This window comes from Arvicanthis niloticus, chromosome 1, assembly GCF_011762505.2.
Source record: "Arvicanthis niloticus isolate mArvNil1 chromosome 1, mArvNil1.pat.X, whole genome shotgun sequence".
NCBI classification, from domain to species: Eukaryota; Metazoa; Chordata; class Mammalia; order Rodentia; family Muridae; genus Arvicanthis; species Arvicanthis niloticus.
The window spans coordinates 93,493,876-93,511,421 of record NC_047658.1 but is presented as its reverse complement, the minus strand read 5'-3'; the positions used below and the strand labels follow the sequence as shown (position 1 = coordinate 93,511,421).

The 17,546-nt window shown below is 46.0% G+C and overlaps 1 protein-coding gene across 4 annotated transcripts; it reads left to right on the top strand.

Annotated features, from left to right (window-relative positions):
- The first annotated feature begins 9,685 nt into the window (after positions 1-9,685).
- Cd19 (CD19 molecule) lies at positions 9,686-16,146 on the top strand. 4 transcript variants are annotated; one of them, XR_013113389.1, is made up of 15 exons: positions 9,686-9,853; positions 10,066-10,332; positions 10,611-10,805; positions 10,939-11,217; positions 12,392-12,502; positions 12,744-12,792; positions 13,038-13,126; positions 13,481-13,582; positions 13,711-13,812; positions 13,898-13,966; positions 14,065-14,121; positions 14,213-14,269; positions 14,937-15,023; positions 15,094-15,225; positions 15,384-16,146. XR_013113389.1 is itself a non-coding variant. In XM_034520930.2 (15 exons), the coding sequence occupies exons 1-14, from the start codon at positions 9,766-9,768 to the stop codon at positions 15,208-15,210; spliced, it is 1,641 nt and encodes a 546-aa protein (XP_034376821.1). In that variant the 5' UTR covers positions 9,686-9,765; the 3' UTR covers positions 15,211-15,225; positions 15,384-16,146. The 4 variants fall into 4 exon arrangements, 3 of the variants coding, with proteins under 3 accessions (XP_034376821.1, XP_034376813.1, XP_076798575.1); XM_034520930.2 differs by having other exon boundaries at positions 12,395-12,502; positions 15,119-15,225; XM_034520922.2 differs by having other exon boundaries at positions 15,119-15,225.
- Positions 16,147-17,546: the final 1,400 nt, after the last annotated feature.

Sequence of the window (17,546 nt, the reverse complement as noted above, 5' to 3'; positions counted from 1 at the left end):
TTAGTCAGGGTTCTCTAGAGTTACAGAATTTACAGAATGTATATATTAAGGGAATTTATTTTGATGACTTACAATCTGTAGTCCAACTAATCCAAAAAATGGACAGCTGTGGATGGGAAGTCCAAGAATCTAGTAGTTGCTCAATCCCATGAGGATAGTTGTTTAAGCTGGTCTTCTGTAGAAGTAGGTTTCAACATATTCTCTGGCAAGTAAGTGCAGGCAGTTGCAGAGTGAATCTTCCTTCTTCCAATGTCCCTATGTAGGCCTCCAGCAGAAGGTGTGTCACAGATTACGCTGTGTGCCACAGTATCTGAGAACAGTGTGCCACAGTATCTGGAACTTGCTTTTTTCCAGGCTGACCTTGAACTCGAAAATTTCCTTACCTCCATCTCCTGGGATTAAAAGCATGTACTACCTTGCCTGGGCATAAGTGTTTCATGGCCACTGTACCTCAAGATCTCCATGTCAGGATCCATGTCAGCAAATTGTCTTTCAACCTCAAGATCTGGATCACAGGTGAGCCCTCCAATTCTGGATTGTAGTTCATTCCAGATAGTGTCAAGTTGGCGATCAGGAATAGCCACCACGAGGGTCTGAGAAAGTGCTGCTATATGTGTGCTTTTGCCTGCATGTACATTTTCTGTGCTCAAGGAAAGGGAGTCAGATCATCTGAAATCAGAGCGACAGACAGAGTTGCGAGCCACCATGTGGGTGCTGGGAATGAACCTAGGTCCTCTGTAAGAGCAGTCAGTGCTCTTAACCATTGAGCTAATGTTCCAGCCCTCAAAAAATTTTTCAATAAAACCATAGAAAAATATTTCCCTACCCAAAAGAAGGACTTGTACCTGTATCAAGGTACAAGAAGCATACAAAACACCAAATAAACTGGATAAGAAAAGAAATTCCCCTAGGCACATAATAATCAAAATATTAAATGTACAGAACAAAGAAAGAATATTAAAAGTTGCAGGGAGAAACACCAAGTAACATATAAAGGCAGAGCTATTAGAATATCATCTGGCTTTAGTGGAAACTCCAAAAGTCAGAAGGGTTGTATAAACTCTAAATCACAGATGACAGCCCAGATTACTATACTCAGAAAAACTTTCAATCACAATACATGGAGAAAATAAGACATTCAAAGATAAAAACCAAATATAAGCAATAGTGTCTATCAATCTATGCCTACAGAAAGTGCTAGAAGGAAAGCTCCAACCTAAAAAAAGTTAACCAGACCTAAGAAAACACAAGAGAATAAGTGATCCCAGAATCAAAAGAAGGGAAACTGAAGTGGAAACCTCTAGTTTCTTTGGAAAATCAGTTATGTCAAGTGATGGTTTGCTGAGGCACACAGGTGAAAGGATGTCTAGCTAAAGTAGACACATGTTTTCCGGAAGCAAACACAGGTGAAAGGATGTTTTGCTATAGCAGACATGTGAAAGGATGCACGACCCCACAGACAGTGGGAGATGAGCATCGAGCATTGGTTTGCCTCGCTCCACCTTGCTGTTCTTCACTAACTACACGCATGTATTAGTTTGCCTTGTATAGTATTGTTGAACTCCAAAGAACTGCTTGTGAGGTTCCTGCAGCAGCCAGTTGGTGAGCCTTGCGGTTTCTTCAAGATTGAACTACAGCTGCTGGTTTTTGTGTGGTATCTTCCTGCTGAGAGGACTGGACTGTAGCTGCTGGTTCATGTGTGCTGTCTGCCTGCCTAGAGGACTGGTCTGCAGCTGCTGGTTCATATTTGGTGTTTGCTACAGGGCTAAACTGCTGACAAAGAAGATTGAGCTCACCCCCAAAGAACTATTGCTAAACAGATCCACTTCCCCCATATCCTAATAACATTTCTCTTCCACTACTTCTAGTCTCTTCTACTCTTCTAGAGGAGAGGTTTAACCCTTATTAAAGATGGGTTGCAAAAAAAAATTATGCTCACAGGAAACACACACACATATACACACACCACCAACAACACCAACATCAATAAACACAGCTCATTAATATCTCTCAACATCAATGGTCTCAATTCCTCAATAAAAATACACATATTAACAGAATAGATGTGAAAATGGGGTCTATCCTTTTGTTGTATCCAAGAAGCACACCTTAATATCAAGGATAGACATCACCGTGGGGTATGAAGATGGAAAAAGATTAGATTCAAGCAAATGGACCTAAGAAACAAGCTGGTATAGCCATTTTAATGTCTGACAAAATAAACTTCAAACCAAAACTAATTAAAAGAAATAGGAAAGGACACTGCATACTCGTCAGAGTGTTGGGACCTAGATAAAATATTAAGACCTACATGGAATGTTAAGGCCTAGATAAAATGTTAGGGCCTAGATAACTGTTTTCTGGCTAGCCTACCATCATAAGAAACTTTCTCACATGTTTCTGCTGTTACTAGGAATCTTTTCTTTTCTTTTCTTTTCTTTTCTTTTCTTTTCTTTTCTTTTCTTTAAAACAGAGTTTCTCTCTGTAGCCCTGGCTGTCCTGGAACTCACTCTGTAGACCAGGCTGGCCTTGAACTCAGAAATCTGCCTGCCTCTGCCTCCCAAGTGCTAGAATCAAAGGTGTTTGCCACCACTGCCTGGCAACTAGGAAACCTTCTAATGCTAAGATTGATTACATATTCTGTTATGTTCTGTGCCCTTGAAAACAAATCATGATAGAAATCAGTAGAACAGTTTTGTGTAGTTACCCACAATAAGCCTGCAAATTAAGACTATTAGACAAGGCAAGTCCCCTGCCACAGTTGAATACCCCAACGGATGGGAGCCAGATAAATGTACAACAAAGACATGCTCCTAAGAAAATTCCCTGTCCCTAAATCCTGATTGGTGGAATAACTTAGCACAGATGTTTATGGATTTTAGGCTTAAAAATTCTGTAGAATCTTAATTTGTGGTCATGGTTCAGTTCCCAAATTTGGACCATGGCCCTGGTCAATCAGTCCTAGGGCATATGCTCCCTGTCTGACTGAGATCAGTATTTATGTGATTTGTAAGGCAATCCTAGACCCTAACAAGATTAAAAAAAAAAAAAAAAAAAATCCACCAAGAGAACACTGCAATTCTTAGATTATATGCACCAAACAGAACACCCAGTTCATACAAAAACCACCCACTACTACAATTTAAATCATGTATTGATAGTGGAAGACATTAATACCCAATTCTCACCAACAGATAGGTCATCCAGACAAAAACTAAACAGAGAAATGCTGGAGGTAACCAACATTATAAACCAAGTATTTGTAGAACATTTTACTCAAACACAAAATGTAGAGTGCACAAGGTCCTTGTTTTCAGACATAAGCACTGGGGAAAGAATGTTAAACATACTGGGATGTCTTCTCTATGGGGAAAATAAAATACCCGCGTTCCAGAAAGCTAAAAATGGATATTGTTAAGGACCTTCTGCTATCTGTAGAAGCAGATCTCACCTAAAGCCCCTGGAATGTTTATCCTAGACTTCTCCCTCCTTAGACCTTTATCTTTATCTTCTAGCCAATCGGACCCATTCTTAGGGGAGATGTCACATGCTATCTCAGAGGCCACACCCATTCTAGACTTTTCAGCTCTAGAACCCATCTTCAAGGCCACATTACTCTGCAAAGGAAGGTCTATGCGGTCACACCTCATACTTTTCTAAGTACCTAGAATTGGAATGATTGCAGCCTGGAAACTTTTTTCCCCAAATTCTATTGTGTTTATATATGTGGCAATAAACTGCCTGGTGTCAAACTCTTTAGAAATTTGGTCCAGGTTCATGAAGTCAAAGTGAACTCATCTTTCATTCTTGCCTCTTTGCAGTTTGTCTTGTTTTTCTGCTGACCATGATACTTGCAAGGACCCCCTCAACTATAACTTCTTTTCAGCATTTCATAGAATGTTTTCCAAAATTGACCACATACTTAGACATAAAATGAGTCTCAACAGGTACAAGAAAATTGAAATAACACCTTGCATCCTATCCAATCACTGTTGCCCTGTTGCTAAGGTCAAAGTCTGACAGTACCAGGAAGCCCAAGCTTGGTGCAAAATGGCAGACTCCCTTTGTCAGCAGGGCTTCTTCTCTGACCTTGCTTGGGGAGCTCAAAACCCCTATATCCTCTACCTACAGATATGTCATGTAGCCTTGGTTAGATTACAGATTCAACTTCCTTTCTCCTGATAGGAATCTGACCAGCAAGCATCTGAGATTTCTGGAAAGCCTCCCCTTGCTAACGAGGTATCTCAGTACTGTAACCTTCAGCCAATGGCCTTTGCCCGCCCTGGATATTCCTACCCCTCTTCCCCAAAACTGCATAACCTTTGATTCAACACCCCCTCATAAAAGCTGATCTATCAGGGGCTGGAGAGATGGCTCAGTGGTCAAAAGCACTGACTGCTCTTCCAGAGGTCCTAAGTTCAATTCCCAGCAACCACATGGTGACTCACAACCATCTGAAGACAACCATCTGTAGACAACCATGTCTAAAGACAATGACAGTGTACTCACAAAAAAGTAAATAAATAATTCTTTTTTTTTTTTAATTGATCTGTCTCCCCTAAGCTGATTCTGGAATGATGTCATTTCCATTCATACTCATGGGTCTTCCTAAATCCTGTTCATAGATTCTGTTCTCTTAGTCCTTGTGGCCAATCACCCTGGGGAGAAAGGAGACCCACAGACCACCATAGATTAAAGGTGAATATCAATAACAACAGGAGAGCAGAAAGCTTACAAACACATGGACACTGAACGATTCACTACGAAGGAAAATCAAGGCAGAAATTAAGAACAAAATTGAACCTTCTAAAATTGAATGAAACTTAATACACAACTTACCCAAACTGGGACAGGATAACTCAGGGCTAAGAGGAAAGTAATTAGCATTAACCTCCTACATTAAAATTTGGAGACTTCTCACACTAGCAACTTAATAGTTCACCTGAAGCTCTTGAAAGGAATTAACCACTGGGAAAAAGAGCCCAGTGACTCATCTGCTGCCAGGGCTCTACACAAAATGTGGGCCCTTTGGGGTTGATGCCCTCTTTCTCGGCCTAGCAGCCAAAGACCTATTGTGCTCTGTGTAGCAGCTGAAAACTAAATGTTGTTCTGTAGAACAGGCAACAACTGTCCACTGCCAGCCACGTAGAGACCATGAGAGCCTAGGGCAAGTAGCGGGTAAATCTCCATCATTTTAATTGATACATAGGCCTTTTGAAATATACCTCCTGCTATAATTTATCCTTCTCAGACCTCTGATGATATTGACTAATTGGCTTTAACAGACTCAAGCATACCAGCTCCCCCTGCCCCAAGGCCACAGCTGCCTTCTCTTCCTGTTTAAAACTCAGGCCCCAGCCCCCACTTTCCTAGAGCTACTGTGTCCAGCTGAGAAGACAGTTTACCTTGCCCAGACTCTGAATAGAGATAAACTCAGAGAGGCTTTTAACCCAGAATCATTTTTGGGTTCCCAAGCTTTTATTCTAACTCCAAGGCATGAGACTACTGCTCTTTCTACAGTGACGATCTCAGTAGAGATTACAGTGGTAATGCTAACAGATGTAAAATTTTTATTTTTTGTAAACTTAAAATTTATTTTAAGCTTCAGGAAGTCAACTTGGATCCATAGATCCCATAGATTGGTCAGATTTCAGATAAGTACTGTCAATCAATAGCCTGTTTCCCCACCTGCCTATTCTACCCATTGCTAAGGGTGGGTTCTTGCTTTTTCTCCCCTGGTCTTAGGACTCCCCTTCCCTAACTACCAGTATGGAGGGCCTGGAAGTTTCAAGTGCACACTCAAGATAATTTTCCCCTAAACCCCTTAACTTTATCTTCTGTCTCTAGTTGATCTGTCCCAGCAGATTTCAAATAGACTGCAGACTGCTCCAGCTGCTCACCAGCCCCCAGAATCTGCATCCCAGACAGCTCTAAAGTGGTTAACCCCAACAAGTCCAGCATCACAGACTGATGCACTTCCCTAGCCCCAGATGGTGGCACATGGCCTGGACAGCAAGTGAAACACATTGTACCTCTCTCCCTCTTCCTCCATCTCTTTCTCTCTGCCTTAGGCAGCATTCCAGCTTTTGTGGATCCCCAATAAGGATGCCTTAAAGTCAGCAGAAAGTAGTCATAGAAAAGATTACATCACTCCTTATCACAACAGTCCTTACTATCAACAAAAAGGCTGAGAAGTTAGGTCAAAAGGCTGATGTGTGCATTTAATATATCAAAACAGACCTAGTCACCAGGTTCTCCCAGCATCCCTCAGTCTCTGTCTGTTACAGGGTATGGCTGGCATACCCTGCCTCCTACCTTGAACTCTCCAGTCCAGAGGCTGGGTTGGCCTTCTCCTAGCTGCTCTTCTGTGTGCAATCCAGCCATCAGCCATTCTGTTATGTAGGTTTTTTTTTTTTTTTTTTTTTTTTTTTTTTTTTTTTTTTTTTTTTACCTTTTACCCGTTTGGCCTCTTGGTCTCCTGGTTTTCCCCTCTCCCCTCCCCCATTTCCTCACATGGCCCTGCTCAGGGTCATGTTCACTTTGGACTTTCCCAGAGTCTGCCTCTGCCTATGCTCTCCCTCATGTGTACAATAAACTTTCTCCTCTACCATACTTAGGGGCAGTCCCATGCTCTGTTTTATTTCTTTTATTCATTCAGGCACATGTGTGTATGTGAGAGTACATGCATATAGAGGCCACATATAGATGTTCAGAATTACCCTCCCCTGCTCTTCCACCATACTCAATGAGTCAGGGTCTCTCAATCAATAGGGCTAGTGTTGCTAGCCAGCATGTTCTGCGAAGACTGGGATTATAGGCAGGCTACTTGGCATTGATGTGGTGTCTGGGGATTGAACTCTGATCCTCACACTTGTGCACTAAGCCCTTTACCCACCACACCATCTCCCCAGAACATGCCTGGCATTTTTATACAAGATTCTGGGGACTGGATTCAGGCCCTCATGCTTGGAGACAAGCTATCATTCCACCTCAGGGAAAGGTTTTCTTTACTCTTCCCAACCTTTTCTTCCTTCAGTCAATAAATACTTATTAAGCTTTACTAAACCAGGGCACATCTAGGGACAAAAAAGATGGGTGAGCATGAACAGCCTGGGGCTATGGATTCTCCCTCACAGACAGAGCTCACAGAAGATCCTGGGTTCTATTGCCAGTGACATAAAACAAGGAGAGGGCAGGCTTGACTCAAGATGTAAATAAGATTAACTCCTAACAAGTGTAATTTAAAACTGAGGCAAATGCTAGAAAGGAAAGAAAACAAGGGTGTGAAGTACCCTTTAGTTCTGGGGAGGCCCTTCTGAGGAAGTAACATTTGAACCGAGAGCAAGTGATGAAAGGAGCCAGCCAAGTGGAAAGGAGTTGTGGACGAGGGCCTGTGGTGGGGAGATGAGTAAGAGAAATGAAGACCGGACAGAGGAATGAATGGAGAATGGCGCCATTTCCTCCGGATGTGAAATGGAGGGTTTTCTTGTTTGTTTGTTTGTTTGTTTTAGCTGGATGAAAATCCTCAGTGGAGTCTTAAGGAAGAAGCCCTACTGGATGTGAAACAAGTGGGGGTCTGCCCACTGCTAGAAGTCTCTGCTTCCCATGCCTTCTTCTTTCCCCTTGGCCCCTCAGCTCAATCAAGGGAAGTGAGGGCCTGCCACCTGTGGTGTCCCCTGAGGTTTGCTTGTGGCAAACAGGAAGTCACAGCCCAGTAGAGAGAGATAGGCCTGGGACTCAACTGAGAAAGCAGGTCTCTTGGGTCTCTAGTCTTTCCTCTAAGTGCTGTTATCAGTGAAAGGTGTGCACACATGCTTGGGCACATGGATACAGACACACACATACACACACACATACACTCAAGCACACAGAGTCACACAGGCACATACACACAAGACACCCACACACACACAGAGGTACACACACACACACACTCATGCATAGACACTGTACTACCTCTGTGTGACTTTAGACAATGCTCTTTCAGTCTTGAGGCCTAAATCCAATGTCTATGAGTCTCTCCGTTACTGAAGCAGGGATTACCTGGAGAATAAAGGGATCTTAATAAGAAGCCATTTCTAAAGACTAGTGCAAAGCACATGGCTCTTGCTCTCCATACCACTGTCTAGCCCCCTCAGCCCTGACTGCCATGTCCCCAGAACAGTTTCGGGTCTGCTCTCTTACTAACCTGCTTAGAGATGAGGAAATTTAACCATGGGTTTGCATGCAAGCGCCACTCTCAGGCATAAACTAATGACGCCTCTCAGAAACTGAACTGTAAACTAGGCCAAAAAAGACACACACACACACACAAACACATACATATATACACTATATACCACACACACACATACACACACCACATACCACACACACATACCACATATAAACTACATACACAGACACACCACACATACATACTATACATACAAACCACACACACACCACATAAAAACTACACATACGCATAGAGACACACCACATATGTATACTACACACATAGAGACCACACACAGACACACACACAGACACACACACACACTCTCTCTCTCAGGGAATTGTATATGGTAGCCAAGTGTTCTACCATTGGGCTACATTACCTACCCTGCTCACTTTCCTGTTTTGGGGGGAGTGGGACTGAGACAGAGTCTCACTATGTAGCCATGGCTGGCCTGAAATATACACAGATCCATCTGTTACTGCCTCCCAGTTGCTGGGATTAAAGGTGTGTGCTGCTATGCCTATTTGGCTCTTCCTTTTGTGAGAGGGAGATCTTGCTATGTTGCCTAAGATAGAAAGAAACCGTGTGTGTGTGTGTGTGTGTGTGTGTGTGTGTGTGTGTGTGTGTGTGTATCTGTCCGTCTGTCTGTCTGTCTGTGTCTATGTCTGTGTGGTAGCAGGGATTAAATCTAGTGTTGTGGCCGGGCGGTGGTGGTGCACGCATTTAATCCCAGCACTTGGGAGGCAGAGGCAGGCGGATTTCTGAGTTCGAGGCCAGCCTGGTCTACAGAGTAAGTTCCAGGACAGCCAGGGCTACACAGAGAAACCCTGTCTCAAAAAACCAAAACAAAACAAAACAAAATCTAGTGTTGTGTATATACTTTATCACTGAACTATGTCCTCAGTTCTTTAAAAAATTTTTTTTTAATTTTGTCTCCCTGAGTACTTTAGATTGGCTTTGAACTCACTCTGTAGTCCAAGCTGTCCTTGCCTTTTGTGATCCTCTCCAGTAACTTGAATTATAGGCCTGGATCACCAGACCCAACATAAAATCCTAATGCTATCCCCAGATGATAAAGAAAAAAAGTGGAAGCCAGGCATGGTGATATATGCCTTTAATTTCATCAGCTGGGTGACAGAGGTATAAAATAGGGTCAGAGCCTCGAGCCTGGAGAAAGGGGGAGAAAGAACACCCTGAATCTGTATCCATTTGACAAGTATTTACCAAGTGCCACTATGGGGAAAGCACTGTGCCTGCGGTGGTGAAGATGTTAGCGTTACCCTGAGAGACTTCCATGCTGAGCCATACATAAGATTACACACATACTTTGGCTAAGTGCTAGGTGACAGGGAGGGGACAAGTGTTGTGGATTTGGAAGAGTGCCTGCAAAAGGGGGCCCCAGGTGTGACCACCCCTTTCCTCTATACGGGGACTGCCACCACCCTCACAGACACCCATGGTTCATTGCCCACTAGGCTCCTGCTTGCCCCAGCATCCTCTGCGCAGCCACGCAGAAGCCGGGTGCCCCTGGGAGCCTGGCTATCATGCCATCTCCTCTCCCTGTCTCCTTCCTTCTCTTCCTTCTCTTAGTAGGAGGCAGGCCCCAGAAGTCCTTACTGGTGGAGGTAGAAGGTATGTCTGTTTGTCTGAGGGGAAGGAACTAGGGTTGAAAGCCGGGGATCTGGGTTGAGTAACTGGTCTTCTTTGAGCCTCCATTTTCTTACTTGTAAACTTCTGGGAGGAGTCAGAAAGACCCTTAGAGCTTCCCATATGGTGAACTTCTGGGAGCCTTTGATTCTAAGGAGGGAAGAGGAGCTGGGGCTCTCCTTTTCCTCTCTCCACAGAGGGAGGCAATGCTGTGCTGTCATGCCTCTGGGACTCCTCACCTGCTTCTTCTGAGAAGCTGGCCTGGTCCCGAGATAACCAGTCAACACCCTTCCTGGAGTTGAGCCCCGGGTCCCCTGGCCTGGGTCTGCACGTGGGGCCCCTGGGCGTAATGCTAGTGATTGTCAATGTCTCGGACCATACGGGAGGCTTCTACCTGTGCCAGAATAGTTTCCCTTTCAAGGACACCTGGCAGCCTGCCTGGACAGTAAACGTGGAAGATAGTGGTGAGTGCCTGGCAGGGCTGGGTTGTGGGGGTTGGTTGTAAAGAGGGGCTCTCCATGGACAGAGGAAGTTCTTTGGTCTGGTGGGACCACAGAGGTGAAGAGTTAGTTCTAGGTATCTAGTTCCTATGGCTTGGTAACTGCTCTGAGCTACTCTGTGTCTCTGTTCCGCTCCTCTGTTAGTCATAATTGCTTTCACCCTATATCTCTGGCTCTGCTTTTTCGGGCCTCTGTATCTCCCCCTTCTCCTGATCTGTGTCTCATCTGGGGTCTCTTCCCAGGGGAGCTGTTCCGGTGGAATGCTTCAAACTTGGGAGACCTGGACTGTGACCAAGGGAACAGGTCCTCCGGGAGCCAGAGGTCCACTTCTGGTTCCCAGCTGTATGTGTGGTCTAAAGACCGACATGATTTCTCGAGAACAAAGTCTGTATGTGCCCCACGGGGGAGCAGTCTGAATCAGAGTCTAATCAACCAAGGTAAGAGGACTGTGCTCTTCATATGCTGGGAGGTGGGGGCTTAAGTATAGGATGGTGTTGGGAACTCAGGGGTTGGGGGAGATGAGACCCCTCCTGGATTATATTTTCCTTACCTCTTCTCTTCCTGCCTTAGATCTCACTGTGGCCCCTGGCTCCACACTTTGGCTGTCCTGTGGGGTACCCCCTGTCCCAGTGACCAAAGGCTCCATCTCCTGGGCCCATGTGCATCCTAAGAGGTTTAACACTCCATTACTGAACCTAAGCCTTGGGGGAGAGCACCCAGTCAGAGAGATGTGGGTTTGGGGGTCTCTTCTGCTACTGCCCCAAGCCACAGCTTTAGATGAAGGTACCTATTATTGTCGACAAGGAGGCCAGATCATGGAGATGCACGTGAAGGTCATTGCAAGGTCAGGTAGGGTTTCTTTCAATTCTGGGAATCTGTGTGGAGCTACTGGAAAAATTGGAAGGGTTAGGGGTGTAGTTCTGTGGTAGAATGTGTGCTTAGCATGTATAAAGCTTTGTTTCCATCCCTAAAACTCTTGTGTGTGTGTGTGTGTGTGTGTGTGTGTGTGTGTGTATAGACAGACAGACAGACAGACAGACTAGGACTGATGGTGTACAGCTGTAACCCTAGAACTTGGAAGGCTGACACATGAGTACAAGTACCAAGCCAGACTTGGAACTGGCATCAGGACCAGCTTCAAGCCTCATCTCAAACTTTAATTTATACACTGAATCCTAACTGCAGCTCTTTGCGCATTGCTTCTGAGAACTCGTTTTTCTGGGTCTTCTCTTGTGAACTTTGCTGGCTTCTTCCTCCACCACCGCTCCCAGTTGGAGCCCTGGGCCTTGTACTCACTCCTATCCACACCCTCTTCTTGTTTGGCATCCTTTACTCCCATGGTTCCTAGGTTGCCATGCCATATACCTTCCCTGGGCTCTATACTCCCCATACCCAGTCATCTCCTGGGATTGCCATTTCATATCCCATGGACATCTCAGGTTTGATATATAAAGTCAAGTCTACATCTTTCCCACAAATACTCTTTGGGTGGCTTTGCACACATGAAGCACTCAGAAAAATATTTGTGGGTCCATTTGCCCAAGTGAGGAGCCTGACTATCTTCCTCACTCCATCCATTGAATTCACCACAATGTCTTGCCTATGGGTCTCCTTAATACAATACTACCATGCCATCCTGACCACAACCATTAAGTGCTAACTCAGCTTCCATTCCAAACTTGATCCCAACATGTGTTGGATCTCAACTCTAACTTGGTAAACTCACCCTACATTTTGACCATGATTATTCCTTAACTGCAGCATTAACCCTCTCTTATGCCTCACATTGCTAGGATAATACCCATGCTTTGTATGTGGTTTGTCAGTGTTTTGTGCTCTGTGTCACAATCCTTGTCCTCCTGGGAACAACTGGTTCTTCCTTAGCAGAAGGGAGATGAGTCCCCTGAAGAGATTAAGACTTTAAGTCTGTGTCTTGCTCTGGTCTCTCAGCTGTATGTCCCTTGAGGGGGTTGAGGAGAAAGATGCATTGTGGGGTCCTTGTCTCAAAGCACTTTCCTCCTAGCAGTGTGGCTCTGGCTGTTGAGGACTGGTGGATGGATAGTCCCAGTTGTGACTTTAGTATATGTCAGCGTCTGTATGGTTTCTCTGGTGGCTTTTCTCTATTTTCGAAGAGGTAAGTCATGCCCCTGAGTTTCCCCAAATTCTACCCATTTTTCTCAGAATAAACCCACACTGGCCAACCTGATACATCCCACAGTCTCATCTCTCCTTTATACTGTCTCTCATACTTCCTGGGGCCCCTGGTATTTATACAACCATCCCCTCTATTGACCTAAGTGACCTCCCCTGTATCTCCCAAATTCACCTCCTGCCTGCCAATTCCTCTCCTGATCCATCTCTTTAAATCCCACCAGCCTTTATTCTGAAGAGGAAAAGAAAGCGAATGACTGACCCCGCTAGGAGGTAAAGTAGCAGGTGCCCTTTGCTGCAAGCTTTACACTTTCCTCTGTCACGTGAGCCTTGGTGCCATCTCTATTGGTTGAAATACTGCCCAAGTTCAGAGGTCACCTTCAAAATCACCTTCCTTGGCATGGTCCCAAACTCATCGGGTAGGCATCCCTAACAGTTAACTTCCAGAACAGATTGGAACTGGGCATCAATCCCTACATGGTTCAGCCTTAAGGTACACAAACCCTTTCTCCCTCCAGATTCTTCAAAGTGACGCCTCCCTCAGGAAACGGGACCCAGAACCAGTATGGGAATGTGCTCTCCCTTCCTCCATCCACCTCTGGCCAGGGTGAGGGACCACCCACCTCAGGAGGCTTTCAGCTCATGCTATCCTCTCCCCCCCCCCCCCCCGGCCGCCCCAGACTAGCCAGCTATAAGTTGTCCTCATTTCTCCAATCTTCTCAGAGCAGAACCTTCCCCAGAGCAAAGCCCAGCAGGACCGAATCTCATCAGATCAGCCAAGTCTAGTCCCTGGACCTTGGCCAGAGCCAGCATTGTCCTAGAATTTGAGGCCACAGCCCAGATTTTGATTCCTTCTCCATGGCTCAGGGCTAGTTACACAGGCACACAGAGGCTTTCTGCAGAAGCTAATACATTGTCTTCTTTCCCTCTGATGGCCATCATAAATCTCTCTTTTCATCAGGCCATGCTCAGCGTTGGGCTGCTAGCCTAGGGAGTGGCCCTGGGTCCTATGGAAATCCACGCATTGAAGTCCACGATGTTGGAGCTCAGAGCCATGAAACAGGTCAGATTAAAGGGTTGTTCCTTACCTTGGGAGTGTCAGAGCAGCCTGTGGTGGGATTAGTGGACTGGAGGTAGAGGAGGAAAGATGTCAAAATATTGCTCAGTTCTCCACACTGGTTCCAAACTCAGGACTGGAAGAAGACGGGGAGGCCTATGAAGAGCCAGACAGTGAGGAGGGCTCTGAATTCTATGAGAACGACTCCAGTCTTGGGCAGGACCAGCCATCCCAGGGTGAGGCCCCACTCTCCCTGGTCCCGACACTTCCCCAACTGTGGGCTGCCAGCCTTTGCTAGAGATGGCTCTCTTTCTCTACCAGATGGGAGTGGCTATGAGAACCCTGAGGATGAACCCATAGGACCAGAGGAGGAAGACTCCTTCTCCAATGGTAATGTGGGGTCCTTGTGGGGCTGGTGGCTAGGAAAGCATGCTTGGAGCTGCAGAGCTCCTGCTGCCGGAGCAACCCCTGGGCTCTCTCTTCCACAGCTGAGTCTTATGAAAATGCAGATGAGGAGCTGGCCCAACCTGTTGGCAGGAAAATGGGTGTGTATCTGAGTGAGTGAGGGTTGTCACTCTTGGAAGAGGCTGAAGACCAGGAGAAAAAGTGACATCTTTGTCTCTCTTCTTGTTCCAGACTTCCTGAGCCCCCATGGGTCTGCATGGGACCCCAGTCGGGAAGCATCTTCGCTTGGTGAGAGTACTTAGGACATCCTTCTTTGGTCAATTTCAGCTGATATAAACTCAGCTCTGACCTGCAAGCCCAAACTTAGCCCTGGTCTTAGACCTGATTCCTAACTCCACCCTCTATCCTGTTTCTCAGTGTTTCTACCATCTCTAACCTTGAAGACCAATCTTGACCCAAATGAACCTGACATAGTTGTTCATGTCTAGAATTCCAACTTGTCGAAGGTTAAGGCAGGAAGACGGTCATGGGCTTGAGGCTAGCCTGGGTACTTTGTGAATTCCAGGCCATCCTAGGCAGAATGAAACTCTGTAACAAAAACGTAACAAAAAATACTCAGCCAGCCAACTAAAAAATTGACCCCAACATCTTCTCCCCTGGAGTTTGACCTTTACCTCACCCCAGTCTAACGCAGACTTCAACCTTGACCCCAGCAGTCTGTATCATTTCCTATGACCTTGACTTTGACTCCTCCCAATTCTGTTCTTGACCCTTCCTTTGGCCTTGGCCATCTTACAACTGAGTAAGATCTTGATGCTGACAGATCAATCCTAGTTTGATATTAGGAGCTTCTACTTCTTGCCTAGCTCCTCTCTCATGGGTAGGCAGCACTTCCCTTCCCCCAAGCCCCAGCAGCATTTCTGGGTTTTTCACTTTCTGTCCCATGCTTAAGCAGGGTCCCAGTCCTATGAAGATATGAGAGGGATCCTGTATGCGGCGCCTCAGCTCCATTCAATGCGGTCTGGTCCTAGTCACGAGGAAGGTGAGTGTCTGCACTGTTCCTAGTTGTCCTCTGAACACACCCCATCTCCAGAGTGTCCTTCTCATCCTAGTCACACTTTTCCTGGTCTTATCCAGATGCAGACTCTTACGAAAACATGGATAAGTCTGAAGACCCAGAACCAGCATGGGGAGGAGAGGGCCACATGGGGACTTGGGGTACCACGTGACTCTCAAGTGACTAGGTGAGCTGGACACTGCCCCTGGGAGAGGGGAGGAAGAGGGAGATAAACAAGGATGGTAATGCAGCACTGACTCTCAGGGAGAGAAAGGGAACAGGTTTCCTGGGTCCCGAATGGGACCTAGACTTCTTCCCTTACTTGTTTGTTTGTTTTTTATGTAGCCTGGACTTCCTTAGGTCTCAAGAACCACATCTGACTCTGAAATCTGGAGATCCCAAGCAGATGGTGTCAGTCAGTCCTAAACAAGTCAATAACCTTGTTTAGGATGTGTGCATGCAGACACACACACACTCACATGCATACACAAGCAAAACTTCCTTCTAACCCTTTTTGCTTTCCCCAAATAAACTCAATTAGCCAATCAAATTCTCTGAAGCATGCCCTTGTGTGGGAGAAGAAGGAATGATGGGGCTGAATCCAGCCCTGAATCACCCTGAGGAAGGAGAACTAAGGTCTGAATACATCCTGGCTCTAGCCTTCCCATGGCCTGGCATTTAGCCACTAACATCCAATGATGCAAATATGATGTTCAGCCACTATTCCATGGTGCCACACAAGGGAGAGACAGTGATGGGACTGGCAGTCTGGCAGTCTGGCAGTCTGTTTGGTTGGAACCCCTGCTCACCACTGCACAAACTGGGAAACCCTGTCTGCCCTTCTCTTGACCCTGCCTGCTTCAGGCTAACAGGTCCCCCTCACCTCCTCAGGCAACCCACCTGAGTGTCTGTCCAGGGGTTCAGCTTCTGACTATATGTGGACACCATCCCAGCTCTGAGCTTACATATCATCACCCCTTGTCTAAGACCTGTAAAACTCCCTTACCTTAGCCCAGGTGTGCCATTTCCCTGCCCCCTCCTCCGTCCTTGGGAACCTGTGAATCTACTCAAGAGCTGCTCTCAATAAATCTGCCTTTATACTTCTTAATTTGGCTTGAATTGGCTCATTTCTTTGGCAGAGAAAATCTACTATCTTGGTGCTGAAGACCTGGGAGGAATTGAGCCTAAAGCCCTGTGTGCTGGGCCCCTGGCCTTAAGGGGACTGTACCTCTCCCCTTCTTTCTCCCCTGACCCCTGCCTGCCATGTTCCTGAAGACGATTCTTCTCACATCCTTCTTCTCACATCCTTTTCTGGTCATGCCCATCTACCCAATGCTTTTACTTGGCTGTGATATCCTCAGCTGCTTTGGGGACACCCTCCTTTCCCTGGCTCCCATAATCTCTCCTGACTCTCATCTTATCCTTTCTCGAGTTGCCTCACAGATCACTACCTGTCCTGTCCTTACCCTACTGAATTCTGTCGACCCCCATGTTGGGATATTTCAACCCCGGTGATTACTACTTACCACCAGATGGTCCTAGTTCTCTTCAAGGACCCTTCTTCCTTCCCTTCCAGATCCTAGTTTCCCATTTCTGAAATCATCACCACAGTCTTAAGCCCATCCATCATTAACCACCTCCTGTTTTAGGGATTTCTAATGCAACACTCCCAGTCTCCCGGTGAATAAGCCTACCACTTAGTACAGAACCTCCACCTCATTAACGAGGCAGTAATCCCAACCTACCCATGGTTACCAACCCCTACCCTCTCTAACATTCCTCCTACAATTTCCCACTTACCATCCTGGACCTAAAAGATGTCTTCTAACTGTTTCCTGCATTCTTGTCTTGGTTAGGGGTTTTATTGCTGTGAACAAACACCATGACCAAGGCAACTCTTATAAGGACAACATTTAATTGGGGCTGGCTTCCAGGTTCAGAGGTTCAGTTCATTATTATCAAGGCTAGAATACCGCAGCATCTAGGCAGGCATGGCACAGGAGGAGGTGAGAATTCTACATCTTCATCTGAAGACTACCAGTAGAATACTGGCTTCCAAGCCACTGGCACACTGACAACTATCTCCCTTCACATTCAACCTTGATGATCTCCCTTCTGGTTCTTCATCTGTGTGCTTTGTGGTGCTGGAGATTACATGTTGGGCTCTGGGTATGCTTGGCCTCTGCTCTATCACCGACCTATAGCCCATCCTCTTCCCTCCTGACACAATACTGTGGAAGGAGAACTGACCATCAGAGAAGCTAAGTGACACACCTACAGTCATACCACTCAAGTCTGAGCATGTAGTCTCTTGCTTAAGTGGAGCCTTACCTTTACACAAACCACACCTGCCAAGCCTTTCTGAGCAAACTGCCATGAGAAAGCACCATGACACGATTTTGTGAAAAGGCATTGGTCACTGATTCCTGATATCTTCCATGGGTCATGTTCTCCCCATCACCGGTGTCCCTAGCTCCAGTGACCTTCTGGAACTCAGACTGGAATCTG

Excerpts from the sequence above, each read along its gene's own strand:
- Cd19 (XM_034520922.2), top strand. The coding sequence starts at position 9,766 with ATGCCATCTCCTCTCCCTGTCTCCTTCCTTCTCTTCCTTCTCTTAGTA. Across the intron at positions 10,806-10,938 it reads TCAGAGTCTAATCAACCAAG|ATCTCACTGTGGCCCCTGGC; the intron begins GTAAGAGGACTG and ends TTCCTGCCTTAG. Across the intron at positions 13,583-13,710 it reads AGCTCAGAGCCATGAAACAG|GACTGGAAGAAGACGGGGAG; the intron begins GTCAGATTAAAG and ends TTCCAAACTCAG.